Source organism: Lonchura striata, chromosome 5, assembly GCF_046129695.1.
Source record: "Lonchura striata isolate bLonStr1 chromosome 5, bLonStr1.mat, whole genome shotgun sequence".
Taxonomy (NCBI): Eukaryota; Metazoa; Chordata; class Aves; order Passeriformes; family Estrildidae; genus Lonchura; species Lonchura striata.
The window spans coordinates 71,257,706-71,277,321 of NC_134607.1; the positions used below are offsets into that span (position 1 = coordinate 71,257,706).

The 19,616-nt window shown below is 45.8% G+C and overlaps 1 protein-coding gene across 2 annotated transcripts in view; it reads left to right on the forward strand.

Moving 5' to 3' along the window:
• EXOC4 (exocyst complex component 4) overlaps positions 1-19,616 on the forward strand; it is a 318,541-nt gene that overhangs the window by 150,298 nt on the left and 148,627 nt on the right. For both annotated transcript variants that reach the window (XM_077783706.1, XM_077783707.1), the window contains exon 10: positions 17,305-17,401. In XM_077783706.1, the coding sequence (XP_077639832.1) occupies positions 17,305-17,401 (97 nt within the window). The remainder of the gene's footprint in view (positions 1-17,304; positions 17,402-19,616) is intronic.

Genomic DNA, 19,616 nt, shown 5'->3' on the forward strand with positions numbered 1-19,616 from the left:
TTGGGATGGTCCTGTGGGGCCAGAAGTTGGGCTTGATCCTTGTGAGTCCCTTCCAACTCGAGATTTTCTCTGATTTTATGAAGGCAACACAAACACGTGGCAGCTCTTGGCCTCTTCCCATGGAGCTCAAGACTCCTTGTGGGTCACTTCCAGCTCAGAACCTTCCATGATTCTGTGGTGGAGGAGACTGGAAAACTCCCAGAGCACTTTTGGGAAAGCCTCTGTGGTTGGACTGCCTCAGGTCCTTGAGATCCCTTTCCCACTTTGGGTGCTCCAGATCATTTGATCAACTCTTTGGGATTGTCTTGACTCCCAGCAAGGGCTGCTCTGTTCCAGCACACAGCTCGTTGTTTTCTAAGGTAATTAGAGAGATTAATTACTTACCCAAGTTCCTTTTTTCCCCTCTCCATGGGCATGGGACCAAAGAAAGCCGAGGAGAGGGAATGAAGGAACCCATCTGGTTCATCTGGATGGACACAGCACATCGGCCTTGTCAAAGTCCAGTAGCACCAGTCCAAAGCTGAAGTGCTCCAGATGGGTGGCAACCACCTCGAACATCTGGGTGGGCAAGGGGCTTCAGATGGAAAATATTCCAAGCAGGAAGGTCACATTCAAGTGAGCCAAGGGCAGCACAGGATCTGCTTTTCTCCGGAGCTGGGATGGAGCAGGAGCTCTTTCCACAGCACTGCTTTTACAGCAGGATTTGTTCTTGCCAAACTTACTCGATTTTTAAATTTATTTTTTTAGCTGTTGTTGAGGTTTCTTTGTAGTGGCAGTGTATTTTTGGGAATGGTTCCTTCCCTCAGGAGCTTCACACTCCAGTCTGAGGTGCTGAATTCTCCTTCCTTTGCTTTGTCCTTCAGAGTCTCCAATTCCAAGAGGTCACGTTATACAAAATTAGCACAAGTTGTGTCAAATATTAATTGGTCAAATGATGTCAGTATTTAATTGGCATTTTGTCACCTGGTGCCTTTCACTGCCCTCCAGGACTCTGCTTTCTCATTAAGTTTGTTTTAGGGAGATGTTTTAATGACTGCCAGTCCTTATTTGATGGCCACAGTGATGGTGAGGATGAAATCACCTCCAGGAGCTGGGTGATCTTGGGAATCCAAGGAAAAGGGATGAAATCTAATCCTGAATGCACCTGGGAATTGAGCTGAGCTGAACTTGGAGCTAATCCATGGGAAGTGGTGGGGGATGAGAAGAACGTGTGGTTCCAGAATTTCTCCAAGATTGGACAGTTTTAATGTCGCTGTACCAGTCCTCTGAAATGTTGGATGCAATTTCTGGCTGTTTATATTGAGGAAAAAAAGGACTATTTCATGCTGGAATTTCATCCCATTACCTACAAAAGGTATCAGGAGCCTCAGACTGAAAATTTGAGTTGCCACAGACAGAAATGAAGTGGCCAAAAAAGAATTTTAACCCAGAAATGAAAAAAAAAAAAAAAAATGTTTCTAACAAGTAGAGAAATGAGGTCTGAAGAGTGAAGGCAAGAACTGGGTTTGAGCTTGAGGTGGGTGTGAAGGGGAGAAGTTGGAGGTTGTGTGCAGGAGCTAAAGGGGAAAATAATGGCCCTGGCAGCCCTTTCAAGCTTTTTGTCCTCATTGGAAATCCTTTAGGTTTTAGTTTGTATGGAAATGGGAGGATTTCACAGCAACTGCCAGGAAAACTTGCTGGAATCACCCAGAGTTTGCTTTTGTTGGTTACGGCTGCAAAGGGAAAAAATGGATTTATTTTAGAAAACAGCTGCCACTCTGTTTCTCACAGAAACCAAACATTTTTCATGGAATCCCAGAATGATTTGGGTTGGAAGGGACCTCAAAGCTCATCCCACGCCCTGCCATGGGCAGGGACACTTTCCACTACCCCAGGTTGCTCCAAACCCTTTCCAGCCTGACCCCCAGCTACTTTTTATTGGTACTGAGGTCTAAGAAATGTTGAAATCCTAAAAAACTTTGTGGTTGCTGCCTTCTCCTGGGTTTGTGAAAAATAGCAGGCGTTCACAGTTGGAATTAACTCAGAAACAGAAGCTAGATCATATCAAAATAATGATAAATAGAATTCCTCCCAAAATGCCAAAGTCAGGGGAGGCAGATGACTGTGAAATAGTCCATAGTGACTGATCCAGTAAAATCCAGAGATTTCCTTCTGTGTCAAGAGCCTGAGGTAGTCCAGAAGAAAAAGAATCAACCAGTAGAACCAAAATTACATAAATAATGAAAGAGCTGAAATTGCCTCAGTTTTGTAATGCAGATGAAGGCAAGGTGTCATGACAGGAGCACATTTACATATTAGAATTATTTAATTATCAGATCTCGTGTCCTTTAAAGAAGCAAACCAACCATGAATATTCATCGCTTCAATTAAAATATTAATGACAGGCTGAGGCTTCGGTTTTCGGGTCTCCAAACAGCCGTAAACAAATTTATTTAAATGCAGTGAGGAGTGGAGGTCAAAAAGGAACTGCCTTTTTGGGTTTGGGTGCAGAAGCTTCTGTTCTCCTTGAAGGCAGGAGGATTTTATTTGCTCCACATTTGCTTTGGGATGGTTTTGGAGAGGAATTTTGTGGATTCCTGTGCTCTGCCCCCACATCTGGAAATATCTGCAGCAGCTGGAGCTGTTTCACTTCTTCAGCGCCACCACCATGAGCATGTTTGGTGTCATCCCAGAAATGAAGTTAAACCATCCTGCTGGCTTTCAATTAGGGAAGATGAAGGTTTCATCAATAATTAAATGTACCCAGTCGCAGGGTAAAAAAACATTTCCAGCGTGTAAATACTTTTAAAGAAGAGAATTGAGATCTTGAGGTGGTAAAAAACTAATGAGGGGCTACTCCAAAAGAATTCTGCTCACTCTTAAATCTGATTTTGCTAATAAAAAGCAATTCCTTGAGACAAAGCAGTCAGCACTTTTGGATTTATCTGCAGGGAGGAGGAGATGCATTTGATGACTTCATTTCAATGATGCATTTCATTTATCCAGCAAAAAACAATTTTCTGTTTTTCCATCTCTGTCTGGTGCATTTTTCCATTTCTGGCTGTTACAGGGACACGGACAAAGCTCCTGGAATTAAAAATCTCTTGGGATTTGGTTGAGTTTGCCAGGCAGAGGGTGGGGAAGGAGGAAAGATCCCTTGGATGACACAAGGAGATCACAGATGAAGGAGCTGAACTCCAAGAGCTTCACAGTCACAGCTTTGTACAGACCTTATTTAATATTTAATGCACGACTTTTAGGTTTCTGTCTGAAAAGGATGTTCCTGTTTTCGTTAAAGCCCCTTTTCTCCCAAGGTTTACATGGAAAATTGAGACAGGTTTTGTGGATGCTCCACCAGGAGGATGGAATGAGATGATCTTTAAGGTCCTTTCCAACCCAAACCAGTCTGGGAATCCATGAGAACCCTGAGATATTCGGAATTGTTTCCATATTGAGCCATTTTACAGCTTTTGGTGACAAGACTCAGATTTTTTTATTTTTTTTTTGCTTGCAAAGAGTTAAAGGCAGCTCCTGACAGCCGGGGCATGAATTCTGCATAGACAACCCTGCATTTGTTTTGAACTTTAAAAAAAACCAATGCTCTGATTAGTTGGAACAGCTTTTCCCTGAGGATAGACTATGGAGTGGTAATTTCAGTACAAAATACAGTGCTTGGAGATGAGCTGGAGTTGGAATTTATTTTTTTTTCCCCCACCCTAAGGGATTTGACATTTCTATTTCTTGACATTTCTCTCATTGTTAGACTGGGTTTGTTTTTTTTTTTGTGCTGCTTTTTCCCCTCCCTTGGTGCAATTGGAGCTCTCCTTGAACCTTGGTGTGTCTCTTTTCTTGGAGGTAAAACTGATAATAGTTTGAATTAGTTCAACAAGCAGATGGTTGGGAAAGGAGCCTGTGTGGAAGTGTGGAGCACTGGGACATGTGATCTATTGCCAAAAAAAAAAAAAAAAATGAAGCACAAGTCTCTTGAACAGGGATAAGTGTAAAACTGTCATTAGGGAAGGATGTTATGTGGCAAAAAGAGATGTAAAAATAGCAATGGCTTGCTCAGAGCTCTGGCTTGAGGTGTGTTAAGTGTGTCAAAAGCAGCACCTGAGGCAGGGCTGCTCCTGGAGCCCATTATTTTAGGAACAATGGATGTTGGGACAATGGATTTCTGGGATTTCAGCTGCTTCCCTCCCCTGTTCTTTCCTGCAGGCTCCGAGTTCAGTGGTAGCAAAGTGAGGCAGCTCCTCCAGTGCCGTGGAAGGTTTGTCCTTCATTCCCAGGAGGGTTTTTCCACCTCCATCCCTGGTGATTCCATGGGGGATGTGTCCTGCTGTGCTCTGGGAATGGGGAGCAGCCTCCTGGCAGAGCTGCCAGCAGAATGTTGGGAATGTTGGGGTTTTATCCCCTACTGATGCCTTGAGAAGGCTGAGCTGGAGCAGAGGCTGGACTAAAGAATAAATCAGGGATTTATGAAAGGATCTCCTCCATGGATCCACCTTGGGCAGCACCAGAGCCCAGCCAGGGCTGCACCCAAATGAACCAAAATGGTCCCAAAATGAACCGAAATGAACCAAAATGGTCCAAAAATGAACCCAAATGAACCAAAATGGCCCCAAAACGAACCCAAAATGAACCAAAATGGCCCCAAAATACACCCAAGATGAACCAAAATGGTCCAAAATGAACCCAAGATGAACCAAAATGGTCCCAAAATGAACCCAAATGACCCAAACTGGCCCCAAAATGCACGAGCGCTCCCGGGGCTCTCCCTGGGATCAGCTCTGCTCCATTGGCACCTTGGAGTTCATTCCCATTCCAGCTCCAGCCCATCAGTCCCACCCTGCTTGTTTTTCTCTCTCCAGCCCACGGTGTTTGTGCTCCTGGGCTGAGGTTTGGATCATTTGTCCTTGGTGCCCAGCTGGAGCAGGAATTGTTTTGTGTCCCTGCTCTGTGCACAGAGCTCACCATCCCATAACGTGAAACTTATAACTACACACTAAAGCAGCACAGAATCTGCAAAATATAAAAGCTAAAACCTGAGACATCACTACAACCAAATTCCAGCTGTAATCCTACCTTGACAGACAAGGAATTCAGCACTTAATGTGGTTCTTTTGCAGAGGATGGTTTTATTTTGATACTATAAACTTATTTTATATCAGCCTAAATTCATTCTCTGTGCCATCATATTGTTCACAGTTTTATTTTGATTCCTCCTAATATTTCATTTGGATATTTTCTTGGAAATGGAGGAAGATCTTTACTTCAGCAGCTGGCTGGGGGTGAGAAGTCCAGAGGAATCCATGGAGCTGCTGCAGGGCTGGAGCCAGGCTGGGAGAGCTGGGAATGTTCCCCTGGAGAGGAGAAGGATCCAGGGAGAGCTTCCAGCACATTCCAGGCCCTGAAGGGGCTCCAGGAGAGCTGAAATTTGGGAAAAGCCTGCAGGGACAGGACCCAGGGAATGGCTCCCACTGCAGCCAGGGATGGGATCTTGGGAATGAGGAATTCCTGGCTGGGCTGGGATTGCCAGAGCAGCTGGGGCTGCCCCTGGATCCCTGGATCCCCTCCAGCTCAGGATTTTCTGATTATCATTGATTCTCCAATTCCTCAATGCCCATGAGCACCTTGCAGGGAAGTTTGACCCAAACCTCAGAATTGAGGAGGAGGTGGGAAACTTTAATTTCTGTTGTCTTGTGGGACCTCTTATTCCTGAGTTTTGCTCCAAACAGCCCAGTTTGTTTGCTTTCCCCAGCTCTGAGTGTCCCTTTTGAGGGAAGAGCTCTTGGAATCCTCTCTCCCTCAGATCCCACCTCTTCTATTTCTGATTTTTCTTGATGTGCTGAGGTGTTCAGAGCGAGTTTGTGGCTATCTGAAGCTGCAGGGTGAGGAGCAGAGCACAGGGGAATGCCGGGATTTTTGGTGGGTCTTACATCTTCAAGGAGACATGAGCAGTGGTTGGTTGCTATAAAGTTATTTATTGCATGAATTCACCAGTCTTGAAGGCAAAGAGTTCAAGGTGTTAAAGTCCATGCTAAAAACTCTCTGCCATAAAGTCCTGAGCAAAAGCAGCAACAGCTGCTCCCTGGCATAGAGTCCGATGTTCCCAGCAGAAGCAGCAGCCACTAGCTCTTTTCTTGTCTTCTTCCTCCTCTTCTTCTTCTTCGTCTTCTTCGTCTTCTTCTTCATCTTCTTCTTTTCTTCTTCTCCTCTTTCTTCTTCTTCTCCTTCTCCTCCTCTTTCTTCTTCTTCTTCTTCTTCTTCTTCTTCTTCTTCTTCTTCTTCTTCTTCCTCTTCTTCTTCTTCTTCTTCTTCTTCTTCTTCTTCTTCTTCTTCTCTTCTTTATTGTCTTCTCCTCTTTCTTCTTCTTCTTCTTCAACATCGTCTTCTTCTCTTTCTTCTTTTTCTTCTTCATCTTCTTAGTTGCCTTCTTCTTTTTCTTCTTCTTCTTCATCTTCGTTGTCTTCTTCTCCTCTTTCTTCTTCTTCTTCTTCTTCTTCTTCTTCTTCTTCTCATCTTTATTGTTTTTCTTCTCCTTCTGTTGCTTCTGCTGCTGCTTCTGGTGTTTCTTCTTCTGCTCCCTCTGCTTCTTCAGCTTCTTCTTCAGCTTCTTCTTCTTTGTTATCATCTTCATCTTCTTCTTTGTCTTCTTCTTCTTCTTCTTCATTGTCTTTTTCTTCATCATCTTCTTTGTCTTCTTCTTCTTCATCTCTCTCACACCCCATTACAGGGGCATTTTATTCCTAAAACATCCAATCAGCTAAAAACACAATTCTAAAACATTCTCCCTACACCGATCTAAGCTCAATTTCTAACGTGCTACACTCGTGTCAGTTCTTACACAAAACCTGCACATACAATCTGATCTGTTCTACCCAGAATTCCAGGAGGAACATTACCTGTTCTGCCTAGAAACGTGAGCAGGGTTCTGCTGTGGTTTTGTTATGCCTGAAACTAAGTTATCTGAATTTAAACCAGGCTTTAGGGCCTCTTACAAGCTATGCAGTCTCTTAAGGCATTTAAGATACATTTCTATTTACTTAAAACTAAAACTTGCACTTCTGTTTCTTGTCAACTTTGGGTTGTGTCATTTATCTCCCTTTGTTTAAAATATCTGCTTGATGTCAAGTTGATTTTTTTTACTTTTGCCATTTCTGGCTGCCCTGGACCAGTGGGTGCTCCTGATTCCTGCAGCTGAACATGAGAGCACAGACTTCCTTTAATTTTGAAGTTATAAGATCAAGATTCCAGATTTTTAAACGTTACCAACTGCTCAGTTCCTGTAATTGGAAGCTGCTGAATCAGCAGAAGCCACAAATGAAATCATTTTTCTGGTGAAGCTGAAACGTTCGAGTTTAGCTTCTTTAGCTTTTTACTGTTGAAGATTTTAAGTGAAATTAAAAATAAGGAAATATGTAATAATTGATTTTTTTTTTTCCACATGTGCTTCCTGAGCTTTTTATAAATTGATGGAACGATTTGGGTTGAAAAAGGATTTTAAAGATGAGCCAGTGCCACCCGTGCCATGGGCAGGGACCCCTTCCACCATCCCAGGGTGCTCCAACCTGGCTTTGGACACTCCCAGGGATGGGGCAGCTTCTCTGCAAAACCTGCTCCAATTTCCTTATCCTGTGCAGCAGGAGCAACAAATAAAAATGAAACAAAAATGAAGAAATCAATTAAGATTTTTCTATAAAACAGTTCTTGATTGTTATGTAGGTGAAATGTCCAATTTCCTGGTGATAGAAATGTACAGAAACATATGGAAAAGGCTGCTCAGCCTTCTCCCTGGAATTTGTGATATTGGAAACATCTTGCTCCTGACACAGTGGCTGCTGTGAAATGGAGTTTTATTAAATCACCAGGTTATTCTTGTGCCACCAGTGGCTTTGATTAACACTGAATTAGGGTCATATCCTACAATAACAGCGTTTCTAAATCCCTGGCTGCGTTTGAAAGAGTTGTGATTAAAATTCTGGCTGTTTTCCTGCAATTTCTGATGTCTCTGAGGGCTGCGTCCCCCTCCTCTTTATTGGCATTTGAGTTTGGTTGCAGCCCCTGGGGTTTGGTGCCAATATCAGTGACAATCTCAGGGGGAGCAACTCTGCATGAAAATGCAAGGAATAAAATCTGTAACAAAATTAACAGAGATGATTGCCTGGGACCATGGTGGGGGCCGTTTCCTCAAGTCTTAATTCATCTTTGATTGAATTCCACGGGCCAAACAAAACAAGGGGGATGAGGAGGTGGAGAAACCCATCAGAAAGGGATTATGGATGAACAGGTTGAAGGATGCTGCCTGACAGCTCCCACTCCTGCCCGTGCAGGGAGTGGCTCCGTGCATTTTGTGCATTTTTCCCTGGGGGAAAAGCTGCCTTCTTCCTGGGGATCATTGTGCATATTGCTGGAGAATGAATTCATTCCCAGGTGAGGAGTCAGGAGGTTCCTCTGTTGGTGGGAATTTATGGAGGCATCTCGGTGTGGAATCACCCAGGAGGATTTATTCAGCCTGGTTTTACCTGCCAGGTTTGTAACATTCTCAAGAACTTGTCAAAAGATGGGTGAATTTATCTTCATTAGAGCTGACACCTTCATTAATACACGGAGAACAAGCCCATGGCAGCTTCCCTGGGGGCTGCTGGGTCCCAGCTCTGTGCCAGCCTCAAAATCCTCTCTTGTACCATCATGGTGAGAAACTGAAGCAGTTTTAGACCTCTTGGTTGGACTCAGTGATCACAGAGATCTTTTCCAACCTCAAAAATCCCATCATTCCGTGTCTGCTTCTTCCAGAAGACTGAACAACATTTTACTTGTCACCTGGACAAGGCCTGCAGGGACAGGACCCAGGGAATGGCTCCCACTGCCAGAGGGCAGCCAGGGATGGGATCTTGGGAATGAGGAATTCCTGGCTGGGCTGGGATTGCCAGAGCAGCTGGGGCTGCCCCTGGATCCCTGGGATGTCCCAGGAAGGACTGGAGCACCCTGAGATCATGGCAGGTGGCCCTGGAATGAGCTTTGAGGTCCCTTCCCACCCAAACTGGTCCAGGATTCTGGGATTTGGGACACTCAGGATCCATCCTGAGGGATTTTTATGGAAAATGGGGATAGAAAAGAGAGGGAAAGGGAAGGGAGACCCTTCATGGTTTCCTGGGATTCCAAGTGAAGCCCCTGGGTCCATTAATTTCTTGGAGAGGAGATGGATCCAGTGTCTGGCTGGGAGAGCTGGGAATGTTCTCCTGGAGAAGGAGAATGGTCCAGGGAGAGCTTCCAGCACATTCCAGGGTCTAAAGTGGCTCCAGGAGAGCTGAAATTTGGGAAAAGCCTGGAGGGACAGGACCCAGGGAATGGCTCCCACTGCCAGAGGGCAGCCAGGGATGGGATCTTGGGAATGAGGAATTCCTGGCTGGGCTGGGATTGCCAGAGCAGCTGGGGCTGCCCCTGGATCCCTGGAATGTCCCAGGAAAGGTTGGACATGGGGCTGGAGCCCCTGGGACAGTGGGAGGTGTCCCTGCCCATTGAAACTGAACCATCCTTAAGGTCCCTTCCCACTCAAATTATTTTGTCCTTCTGTAATTCCAGCCAATTCCTTTGTCTAAAATGTCCTGGAGCTTCTAAATATATTAAAAAAAAAAAATAAACAGGGATTTTAGCATTAAACCGCTTGTAAGAAAATAAACCAGCAAATGAGACTGTGTCAGGAAATATCTTACTTTATTTCACTTGCTTTTTGTTCCCTCACGGTGAGGCTGGTTTGTTTTTTTCCTTTCTGACATTAAAACTGAATAGAAAACATGTCAGGGATATAAAAAATTCAGGTAGGAGCCATTTGCTGCTACAGGAGATAAGATAAAGGAAGAAAGCTCTGAGCAGAGAACAGTGGAAAAGTGGATGCAGGGTGTGAGTAATCACAGCTCATTAGCTCCAGTGTGTTTTCCAGCTCGGGATAAGGAATTCTGCTGCAGCCATGCTTTGGAAGAGCTCAGATCTGTACACGGGGAGTTTTAGGCAAACCAACAAAATCCTAAATATGCAAGTTGACAAATCCATTAATCAAAGTGCCTGCTGCTCAGTCGTGTGGCCTGGGGGAGGGAAAAATAATAAAAAGAAAAGAAATCGCAACCAGAAAAAGAGGAGAAATATGCATTTTAAACAATTTCTGTAGCTGGAAGGAGACTTTACATATGTGGCTGACACGGTGATCAAATGATAAAGGAGCCTCAAATTGAACCCCAACCTTTTGTGCAGGCTGTGAAAGCCGAGGCACGGCGCCGTTTTTCAAGGCAGATGGAGTGTGAGCAACTAATAAATCAGGTTTTGAAACATTAAAGAGCAACTTCTTTCAATGCATATGGCGTTGGATGTCAGACAAGGCGGGACGGGGGAGCGGGGAGGGATTGGGAACATCAGCACAGCAATATGGCAGGGCAGGGGCTCGGGGCTGTACTCCTGGGATGTGCCACAGGAACGGGCTGGGAGAAGCTGTTTCAGGAGGGATTTTGGGATTGTTGGTCACTTTGGGCCATTATTCCGTGTTCAGCGGGAAGCTGAAGTCAAAGCGTGAATTTAGAACTGAATAAAACGTTGGAACTGGAAAAAAGGTTGGAATTTCTCCCTCTGGGGACCATCACCCCGAATGCTGCTTTTGGGAGAACGGCTGGGAATTCATCACTGATGGAAATACTGCAATGGGATGAACTTCATAACCTTCAGGGTGAGCTTAAAGTATTTCCAGAGTGACTGGAGAGATGTCAGCAGGGAGTGCTGTGGCTTTAGGCTGCTCCTGCCCCCCTTGGCTGTGCCAGTTTGGTGTCCCCTTTCTCCTGACATTTCTCAGAGCTTTGCCAGGGGAAAGTTTGAGCCACAATCTCAATTCCCATTTTGGGGAACTGAAATGCAGAAACCTGGTCAGGGCTAGAGAGGACACATCAGTCATGTGGCTGGAACCCAGATCTGCCTCTCCTGCTTGGGGAAATCACTTTTCCTTCAGGGCTGCAGCAGAGTTTGATCTGCAAACCTGGACAGCAACTCCAGCTCTGCTCAGAATCCCAGAGTGGTTTGGGTGGGAAGGGACACCAAAGCCCCTCCAGTGCCACCCCTGCCATGGCAGGGACACCTCCCACTGTCCCAGGCTGCTCCAGCCCCAGTGTCCAGCCTGGCCTGGGACATTGCAGGGATCCAGGGGCAGCCCCAGCTGCTCTGGCAATCCCAGCCCAGCCAGGAATTCCTTATTCCCAAGATCCCATCCCTGGCTGCCCTCTGGCAGTGGGAGCCATTCCCTGTGTGTGGAAGGTGTCCTTGCCCATGGCAGGTGGCACTGGATGGGTTTTAAGGTCCCTTCCAACCCAAACCATTCTGGGATTCTCTGAAATGAATGAAGTTTGAGGATTTAAGACATGCAAAAGAATTTGAGAGATGATCAATTGTGTTTGGTTCCATTTGAAAATAATTGAAGTGTGTGAGAACCAATGCAGTGAATCAGTGCAGGAGAAAGAGAACCTGGTGATCCTGTCCTGAGAGGTTCATGGAGCCGACCTGGGACAGCTGGGAATGTTCCCCTGGAGAGGAGAAGGATCCAGGGAGAGCTTCCAGCACATTCCAGGCCCTGAAGGGGCTCCAGGAGAGCTGCAGAGGGACTGGGGACAAGGATGGAGGGACAGGACCCAGGGAATGGCTCCCACTGCCAGAGGGCAGCCATGGATGGGCGATTGGGAATGAGGAATTCCTGGCTGGGCTGGGATTGCCAGAGCAGCTGGGGCTGCCCCTGGATCCCTGCAATGTCCCAGGCCAGGCTGGACACTGGGGCTGGAGCAGCCTGGGACAGTGGGAGGTGTCCCTGCCCATGGTGAGGGGGTTGGAACTTTTGGAACTTCCAACCCAGATCATTCTTAGATTTTTTTGGGTGGTCTAACATACAGAAATATGAAAATGCAGGAGATTTCCATTATAAAACTCCTCAGTTGCTGTTCACAGATCCATCCCTTCTCTCTGCTGAGCTGTTTTCTGATCACCTGCTTTGCTCTCTCTGGGCATCTTTTGCTTTCCTCCCTTCACACTGAAAGAAATTTGACTTTCCATGCCTCGAAGATGATGTGCAGGCAGGAACTGTGGTGTTGATTCCCACACAATCAAGAACTTTAGGGAAGCACCATGCCATGGAAATTGGTTCCTTTGCTGCTCTCAGCTTGTGCTGCTCCCTCAGAGTGGAGGAGCTGCCGGGATTTGTAGGATGTGTTGATTGCTCAATTGTTCCTTCAAAGCCTCATCCTTTATTCTTCTTTATTCCATGGAGAGAGGCCCAGGAATTCTTCATTCCATGCCTGTTTAGGTGAATTGTGCATTGCAGACAGATCAGTGAACCTGTCCTGTGCCAACACAGGGATGGGAAGGGAGCTGAAGTTTCCCTGTGCTCCTCATGATTTTGGGATGTTGCTGGTTCCATTGATCCCAAATGAATATTTCGTGTATTTTTTGAAATGGGATTTACTTATGAGTACCATACCTTTGTGGCTGAAAGATTTTAGTGACTGGTAGGATTGAAAATGTGCCAGGACTGAGGATAATATTCATTTAGACAGATAAAACTCTGAAACAATGAGGTAACGTCTGATGGCTCCTGAAGTGACAGCCTAAGAAATCTCACCCTTTTTTAGCTCTTGTGTGAGACACAGAGAGAGCTTTTCTCAGGATGTTGCTAAAAAGTTACTTCATTCCTTACAATGATTTTTAAAACCTGCCCAGCACATCTTTCAAGGGGCTGAGCTGCCTCTTCTCGGATGTGCTCAGGATCTTCAAGGAGTGGATAAACACAAAGGGAAATGTGTGATTCCTCCTTAGCACATTGGAAGAGGGAGAGAACAGAATCCCAAAATTCTTTGGGTGGGAATGGACTTTAAAGATCATCCAATTCCATCCCTTCCCCTCTGCTCTGGGAGAGCTGGGGGTGCTACCTTGGAGAGGAGAAGGATCCAGGGAGAGCTTCCAGCACATTCCAGGGGCTCCAGGAGAGCTGCAGAGGGACTGGGGACAAGGATGGAGGGACAGGACCCAGGGAATGGCTCCCACTGCCAGAGGGCAGCCAGGGATGGGAGATTGGGAATGAGGAATTCCTGGCTGGGCTGGGATTGCCAGAGCAGCTGGGGCTGGATCCTGGAATGTCCAAGGAAGGACTGGACATTGTGTCTGGATCACTCTGGGACAGTGGGAGGTGTCCCTGACATGGCAGGGGTGGCACTGGGTGGGCTTTGGGGTCCCTTCCCACCCAACCATCCTGGGATTCTCCGACATTTTCTGTAAACATGGAAGATTTCCACGCAAACATTTCAATTTTAAGGCACTGAGCAGAATGGAAAACTGAAGCTCTCCTAATGTTTGTTCTGACTTTCAGCACCTGCAGAGATTCCAGTTCCCCTGCTCATCTCTTTTTTCATGTTCAGCCTGACATTTTAGGCTCCATTTCAGACACACCGAGCTCTGTCACTAATGGCCCCGTTGCTGTCACCACTTGCAGTGACATTCAGGTGGGCACACTTCATTGCCAGCACAGCAGGAGGGTGTCATTAACTCTGTGACAAATTTCACTTCATCTCCAAGTTTTCCTTCTTCTTCTTTTGTTCCTCATAATTTATTGCTGGGGAGATTAAACCAGCAAACTTTGCTCCTGAGAGGAAACTGCTACAACGGTGCTTCCCGAGAGATGGGAAAGTTTGGGATGTTTTCCTGGGCACACCAGGAAAATATCCCTGTGGAGGATTTGCCAGCTCAGCTCTGGTTTGTGAGGCTCCAAATTGGATCAATGGTTGTCATTGATAAGGAGAGAAAAAAGGCATTATTTTCACTTGTGGAATCATGAAATGGTTTGGGTGGGAAGGGACCTGAAATCCCACCCAGTGCCACTCCCACTGTCCCCATGTCCAGCCTGGCCTGGGACATTCCAGGGATCCAGAGCTGCTCTGGCAATCCCAGCCCAGCCAGGAATTCCTTCCCAAAATCCCACCCCAAGCTCCCTTTCCCAGGGAATTCCCTCCATTCCCAGCTCTCCCAGCCTGGCATTGGATCCATCCCCACCCCGACTCTGCTCCAGGAAGGAATTTTGGGATCCGGGGGTTTCACTGGGAATCTCAGCACTCCAGGAAGGGTCTCCCTTCCCTTTTCCATCCCCAACTTCCATAAGAATCCCTCGGGATGGATTCTGGGCCTCCTTGATCCCAGAATCCCAGAATGGTTTGGGTGGGAAGGGACCTCAAATCCCATCCCATTCCAATCCCACCATCCCAGGCTGCTCCAGCCTTTCCTTGGACATTCCAGGGATCCAGGGGCAGCCCCAGCTGCTCTGGCAATCCCAGCCCAGCCAGGAATTCCTCATTCCCAATCTCCCATCCCTGGCTGCCCTCTGGCAGTGGGAGCCATTCCCTGGGTCCTGTCCCTCCAGGCTTTTCCCAAATTTCAGCTCTCCTGGAGCCACTTCAGGCCCTGGAATGTGCTGGAAGCTCTCCCTGGGTCCTTCCCTTCTCCAGGGGAACATTCCCAGCTCTCCCAGCCTGGCTCCAGCCCTGCAGCAGCTCCATGGATTCCTGTGGAATCTCTCCCACAGGTCAGGGACCTTCCCTCCTCTGCAGCCTGGCCCATGGGAGGTGTCCCTCTCCATGCAGGGGTTGGAAGTGGATGATCTTTAAGGTCCCTTCCCACCCAAACCATTCTGGGATTCTCTGCTCCCTGTTTCCTCCAGAGCTGCCAGTTTTGGGTTGTTTGGATGAACAAATCCTTCACCTCCCTGCTGGAGATGCTCCTGGTGGGATCAATCAGGATGAGGGAATATTCCTGGCGTGTTTTATGGAGATGTTGGTGGCTCTCCAGCACAGGGAGTTGGCTGCAGTGGAGGAATCGTGGCTGGTCCATGTAAATAACACATTTCAGACCTTGATACAATCAGAGGAATTCCCTGTGGAGATCTCCAATTCACAGGGAAAGGAATCCTTCACTCTCCAGGATTTTCCATAACAGAACTCCAGTGTTCAGAGCAGCGAAGGTGGGGGAGCAGTGGCATTGAAGTTGCACTGCTGTGCAGTTGGGATGTCCAAAGCATCACCAGGAATGAGATTTGCACCTCAGCATCTCTTTTTTTTGGTGCATAACATTTAAATACAAGCAAAATCCCTCCTCCCCTGTAGCCTGCACCTACCTGCAGAGCACCCACGATTGCTGATGGAAGGCTGAGAGCCAAGGAGATGTAAAAACACATTTTTCTCTCGGTGCCAGGGTTCTGTTCTCTTCAAATCCATCATCATCTGGCCCAGCAGATCAGACAGATTGTTTTATTCCTCGCCGTGGAGTTCATCCCAGTCAATAATATTGATTAGTGCAGGGTGACTTGATGGAACAAGAATAACACCCCTCTCTTAATTGGAGCTTGCATTTCCTCATCCCTGCCTCAACAGCTCATGCTTGGCTGGCTCCTTCAATAATTCTGTTCAGACACAGAGCCCACTGGAGATTGCAGGATCTGACATTAACAGGGGAAGTGAATAATTTTCATTTCCTTGAACTCAACGCCTCTTTTCTTCCCCCATTAAACTGCCACGTTGTGAGAGTTCACTCTTTAAGCTGCCAGCTGAAATCTCTGGATTTTTTTATTTAGAGCTGCCTCTTTCTGAATACCATCAGGAAAGTTTAAAAAGCTCTGTCTCGAGTTGCTCTGTGCTTCCCAAGCCCATCTGTTGGGTAGGATTTATGAAGGAGCTCTGTGTGCTCAGGGTCCATCGGAGGAGCTGAGTCAGCTCTGGAAGTGTTGTGACTGCAGGCTTCCAGTTCCCCAGGATTTCCCACTCCATGGGGAATTCAGAGCTGGAGCTTTCACTCTCACATCTTGGAACCCATGGGAATTCTTACAGGAAACACTCCTGACCTAGAGGGATTATTTAGGGTGTGAAATGCTGGTGTTGGTGACCTGCTCAGTCCTTGCGCGTTGCTGCAGAAGGGTCAAACAAATTCCATCACCAAAGAGCTTTTTCTGCAGACTGGTTGTTCTGAAGCACATTAAATTCCCTTGGAAATGAAGGTTGGAGGCACTTCCTCATCAGTTGTGTTGCTCCTCTTTCCCATTTGGAGAAATCCTTTTTGTTGGAGGCAGAGGAGATGTCAGGGTTAAAACCTGCAGTGACCTGCTGGGGTAGTTTTGATTTCAAAACTTTGTCATTTCCCCATTTCTATAAAGCTGTCCCAATAATGGGATTTGCTTCTGTATTTATTATTTATTTTCAGTTTTAAAGCAGATTTCACAGGGAAAGGGCTTGATGATAATACCTGAGATATTCAAACTTTGCCCAAGCTCCTTTTTGGGGAGGCCCTGGGCTGGAATTCCCAGAGGAGCTGTGGATGCTCCTGGATCCTGGAAGTGTCCCAGGACAGGTTGGATTGAGCTTGGAGCAGCCTGGGATAGGGGGAGATTCCCCATGGGATTGGAACTGGATGGGCTTTGAGGTCCCTTCCAACCCAAACCTTTCCATGGGGATTTATTTCTGTGTCTGGCTTGTTGCCCTAAAAAGGTTTTCTTCAGGAATGGTTCCATGTTGCTCTCAGGACATGCAGTGCTTTCAGGAAATTGGTATTTTCCCTCCCCTCTCTTTTCTCTCCCAATATCCAAATTTAAGGTACTTTGCTGTCAGGAGCTGCCTGTGGAAGTAATTTTGGAGTGGCACTGGTCAGGTTTTATTGCCACTCCAAACCCTGGAGCTCGTGGTGTGTAAATGATGTTCCCTGAGTTGTGTTTTGCTGCCAAATTCTGCAAAATTATTTTTCCTGTAGCTTGGAGAACATTTGTACCCAGGTGGAAGTCAGAGAAGGGAAAGTTCCAGGCAGGAATGACAAGAGTCAGAGTTGGGAATGAACTCCTGGGAGAACCAGTAATGCTAAATACAATAAATGAGTTAAAATGTCAGTCACTGGCATTCAAACCAAGGCTGGAACTGCGCCATCCCCAGCCATTGGAAGCAGGAAAATTCGGGGAGCTGCTGCTCTCCAGACCTTTTCCAATCACTTTAAAACACACCTGAGGGGTTGGGTGTTTGCCACCCGAGCTGGAGGACCTGGATTTGGTGGGTTTTGTGACAAAATGTCCCCAACTCTGCAACGAGGATCCCAAAGTCACCCCCTGCGCTGGGAGGGCACAGAGAGCAAAGCCTGGCATTAATTCCCGATCTTTCACCAGGAAATAGGCATTTAATTCCTGTTTAATTATCGCTTGCTAAATGTTTAATTATCACTTACTCTCTGGAAATCAAGGGATGGTGAGATCTGTTAGACAACTTGTTCCACGTTCTTTTCCAGGAGGACCAGATGATAACTTAATTGAAGGTGGTGGGTCCAAGTTTGTCTGCAAACCAGGAGCCAGGAACATCACCATCATCTTTCACCCCCTGCTCAGGTAAAATCTGCCTTTCTGCACATCTCTACAGCTGCAAAGCATTAGAATAAGTAGAATTAAACCATTTATTGGTGGGGATGTTGGGCAAATTTCAGTTCTGAAATCGCAGAGCAAAGGGGTTGCTCTGAGGTTGTTGATGGTGTGAAGTTGCTGTGTGTGAAAAAAAAACCAAACTTTTCCTAAAATATTTAAATATTTAATATTAAATATTTTTTCTAAAATTAACGAGTTTTAATATTAAATATTTTAAATGAAATTAATATTAAAGATATAAATATTTTAATTTTTTTTCTTTCAATATTTTTAATCTTTAAATCTTTTTCAAACTGAACTGTGATGTCAGGTGAGATTTCCTGTCTGGGTGACCCTGTGTCACCGAGCAGTGTCATTTATTGACCTAAGATGGAGCTTAGTTTATTTACAACCTGCCACTAATTGTTTCTTGCTGTTCTTTGTGGTTATTAAAAAGTCAGAGGAACTGCAAGGTGAGTTCATTGATAAAACGCTGTGGGCTGGGGGCTGCAAATTAATTCCTGATCCAGAGTGAGCCAGTGATTACCAAAATTGTCACAGCTGGAGCTTTAAACAGAGCAAGACATTTAATGAGCCTCATCTCACTGTATCATTTATTCACCTCTGATACCTGAATTTTGCTGCTTTTCTAGCAGTTTGTCCTGTTGGTTTTGAGGAAATTCAATAACACAAGGTTTGTCTCAGTTCGTGTCAACCTCCCAACTCTTTTTTTCCTGGGAGGGTTTTCCTTTCTCCCCAGCCTTTCCCAGCTCTTTGGGGAGCATTTCCCTCCTTGCCTGTGTTTGGGTGCAGCAGGGGTTTTTCTCCAATGCTAAACCCAAGAAGTCACAAAATAGTGATAAAAAATTATTGGAATCTGATGCCCAGAGGAAGGAATCTCCTCCTGCCACCTCCATGGCTGAGAGCTCGGCTTGTTTGTGACTTCTCAGGACTTAAAAACACAGTTGGGAAAGGCAGAAATGCCTCCAAACCTGAATTTTTCTGCTGTTAAAACAGTAGGGATTGGAATAATCTCGAGAACATCCTGAAATGTGTTATGGTGTGCAAGATCTTGCCTTGAAAAAAAGAGTTTATCTCTTAAGTGGAGAATTCCATAAGCACATTTCATTTCCACCTCTCTGTCTCTTTGAAGCTGAAGAAATGTGCTACAAATAAATCTGCTACGGGATAATTTGCAGTTTTCAGCTATTTTATGATGGGAAAAGACGGACAACTGAAATTCAGTGTTCTTCAAGGTGTGACTGTGATGATGTGGACTTAAATTTCTAAATCATTAATGAATTTACAGACACCTTGCAAGCCCAGAGAGTGGGGGATGCTCCTGTTTTTATTGGTGAGATCCTTCCCATTGATTGAAATTCTTTCTCTTTGCCTTCCTGCTTTATTTTTCCCCCCTTTTTTTCCTCCCATCTGAGGGAAACACGAGTGCTCTGCTTTAAATAGCACTTCCAAACACTTCACTCTGCATTCCCAGCCTGCAAGTCAGGCAGCAGGAATCATTTGCCTCATAAAAAATAATTGCATCGAGACTAAGGTAGCTGTGCACAGTGTATTTTTCATGTCGACCACCTGCAACATCTTCACTCCTTTTCATTGAGGATTTCATCAATAACTTCAGGAAAAGAAGGAAAACAGGGAATGACCCAGTTTGCCCTTTTCTCCCTGTGGGATGGGAGAGTTTGGGGGTAGGAGTGGGCTGTAAAAACCATTTTAATGTGATTGTATTCATTTTAATGTTTAATGTGCTGAGAGATGTAACTCAGGATGGCTTAGGGATGAATGGGATGCAGAGAATCCCGGATTTCTTTAGGTGACAGTAATTCCCTACAGGGAATTCTGTTCCTGATGGGAAAGCCATGGCCTGTCCACCAGCAGCTGAAATGCTCAGTACGGTGAATTTGCTCAAATATCAATGATTGCAGTGACTTCTGGCACATGGAATCATAAAATCATCATCTCTTGGTTAGATCCTTGTTTCTCTTTAACAGATATTCATATTTTAAATGTCCAGTTCTCCTGGAGGCAATTCCTGCAGAGCTGGGAAGTTTCCACCTGTTTTATTTTCCTTTTTGTGGTTCTTTATGACCTGCCCCCCTCATCTTTCATCCCTGTCCCCTGTACATGCTTGAAACGGATCTGGTTTGAATTCAAATGATCAATATTTTATTTACAAGGGGTTTTT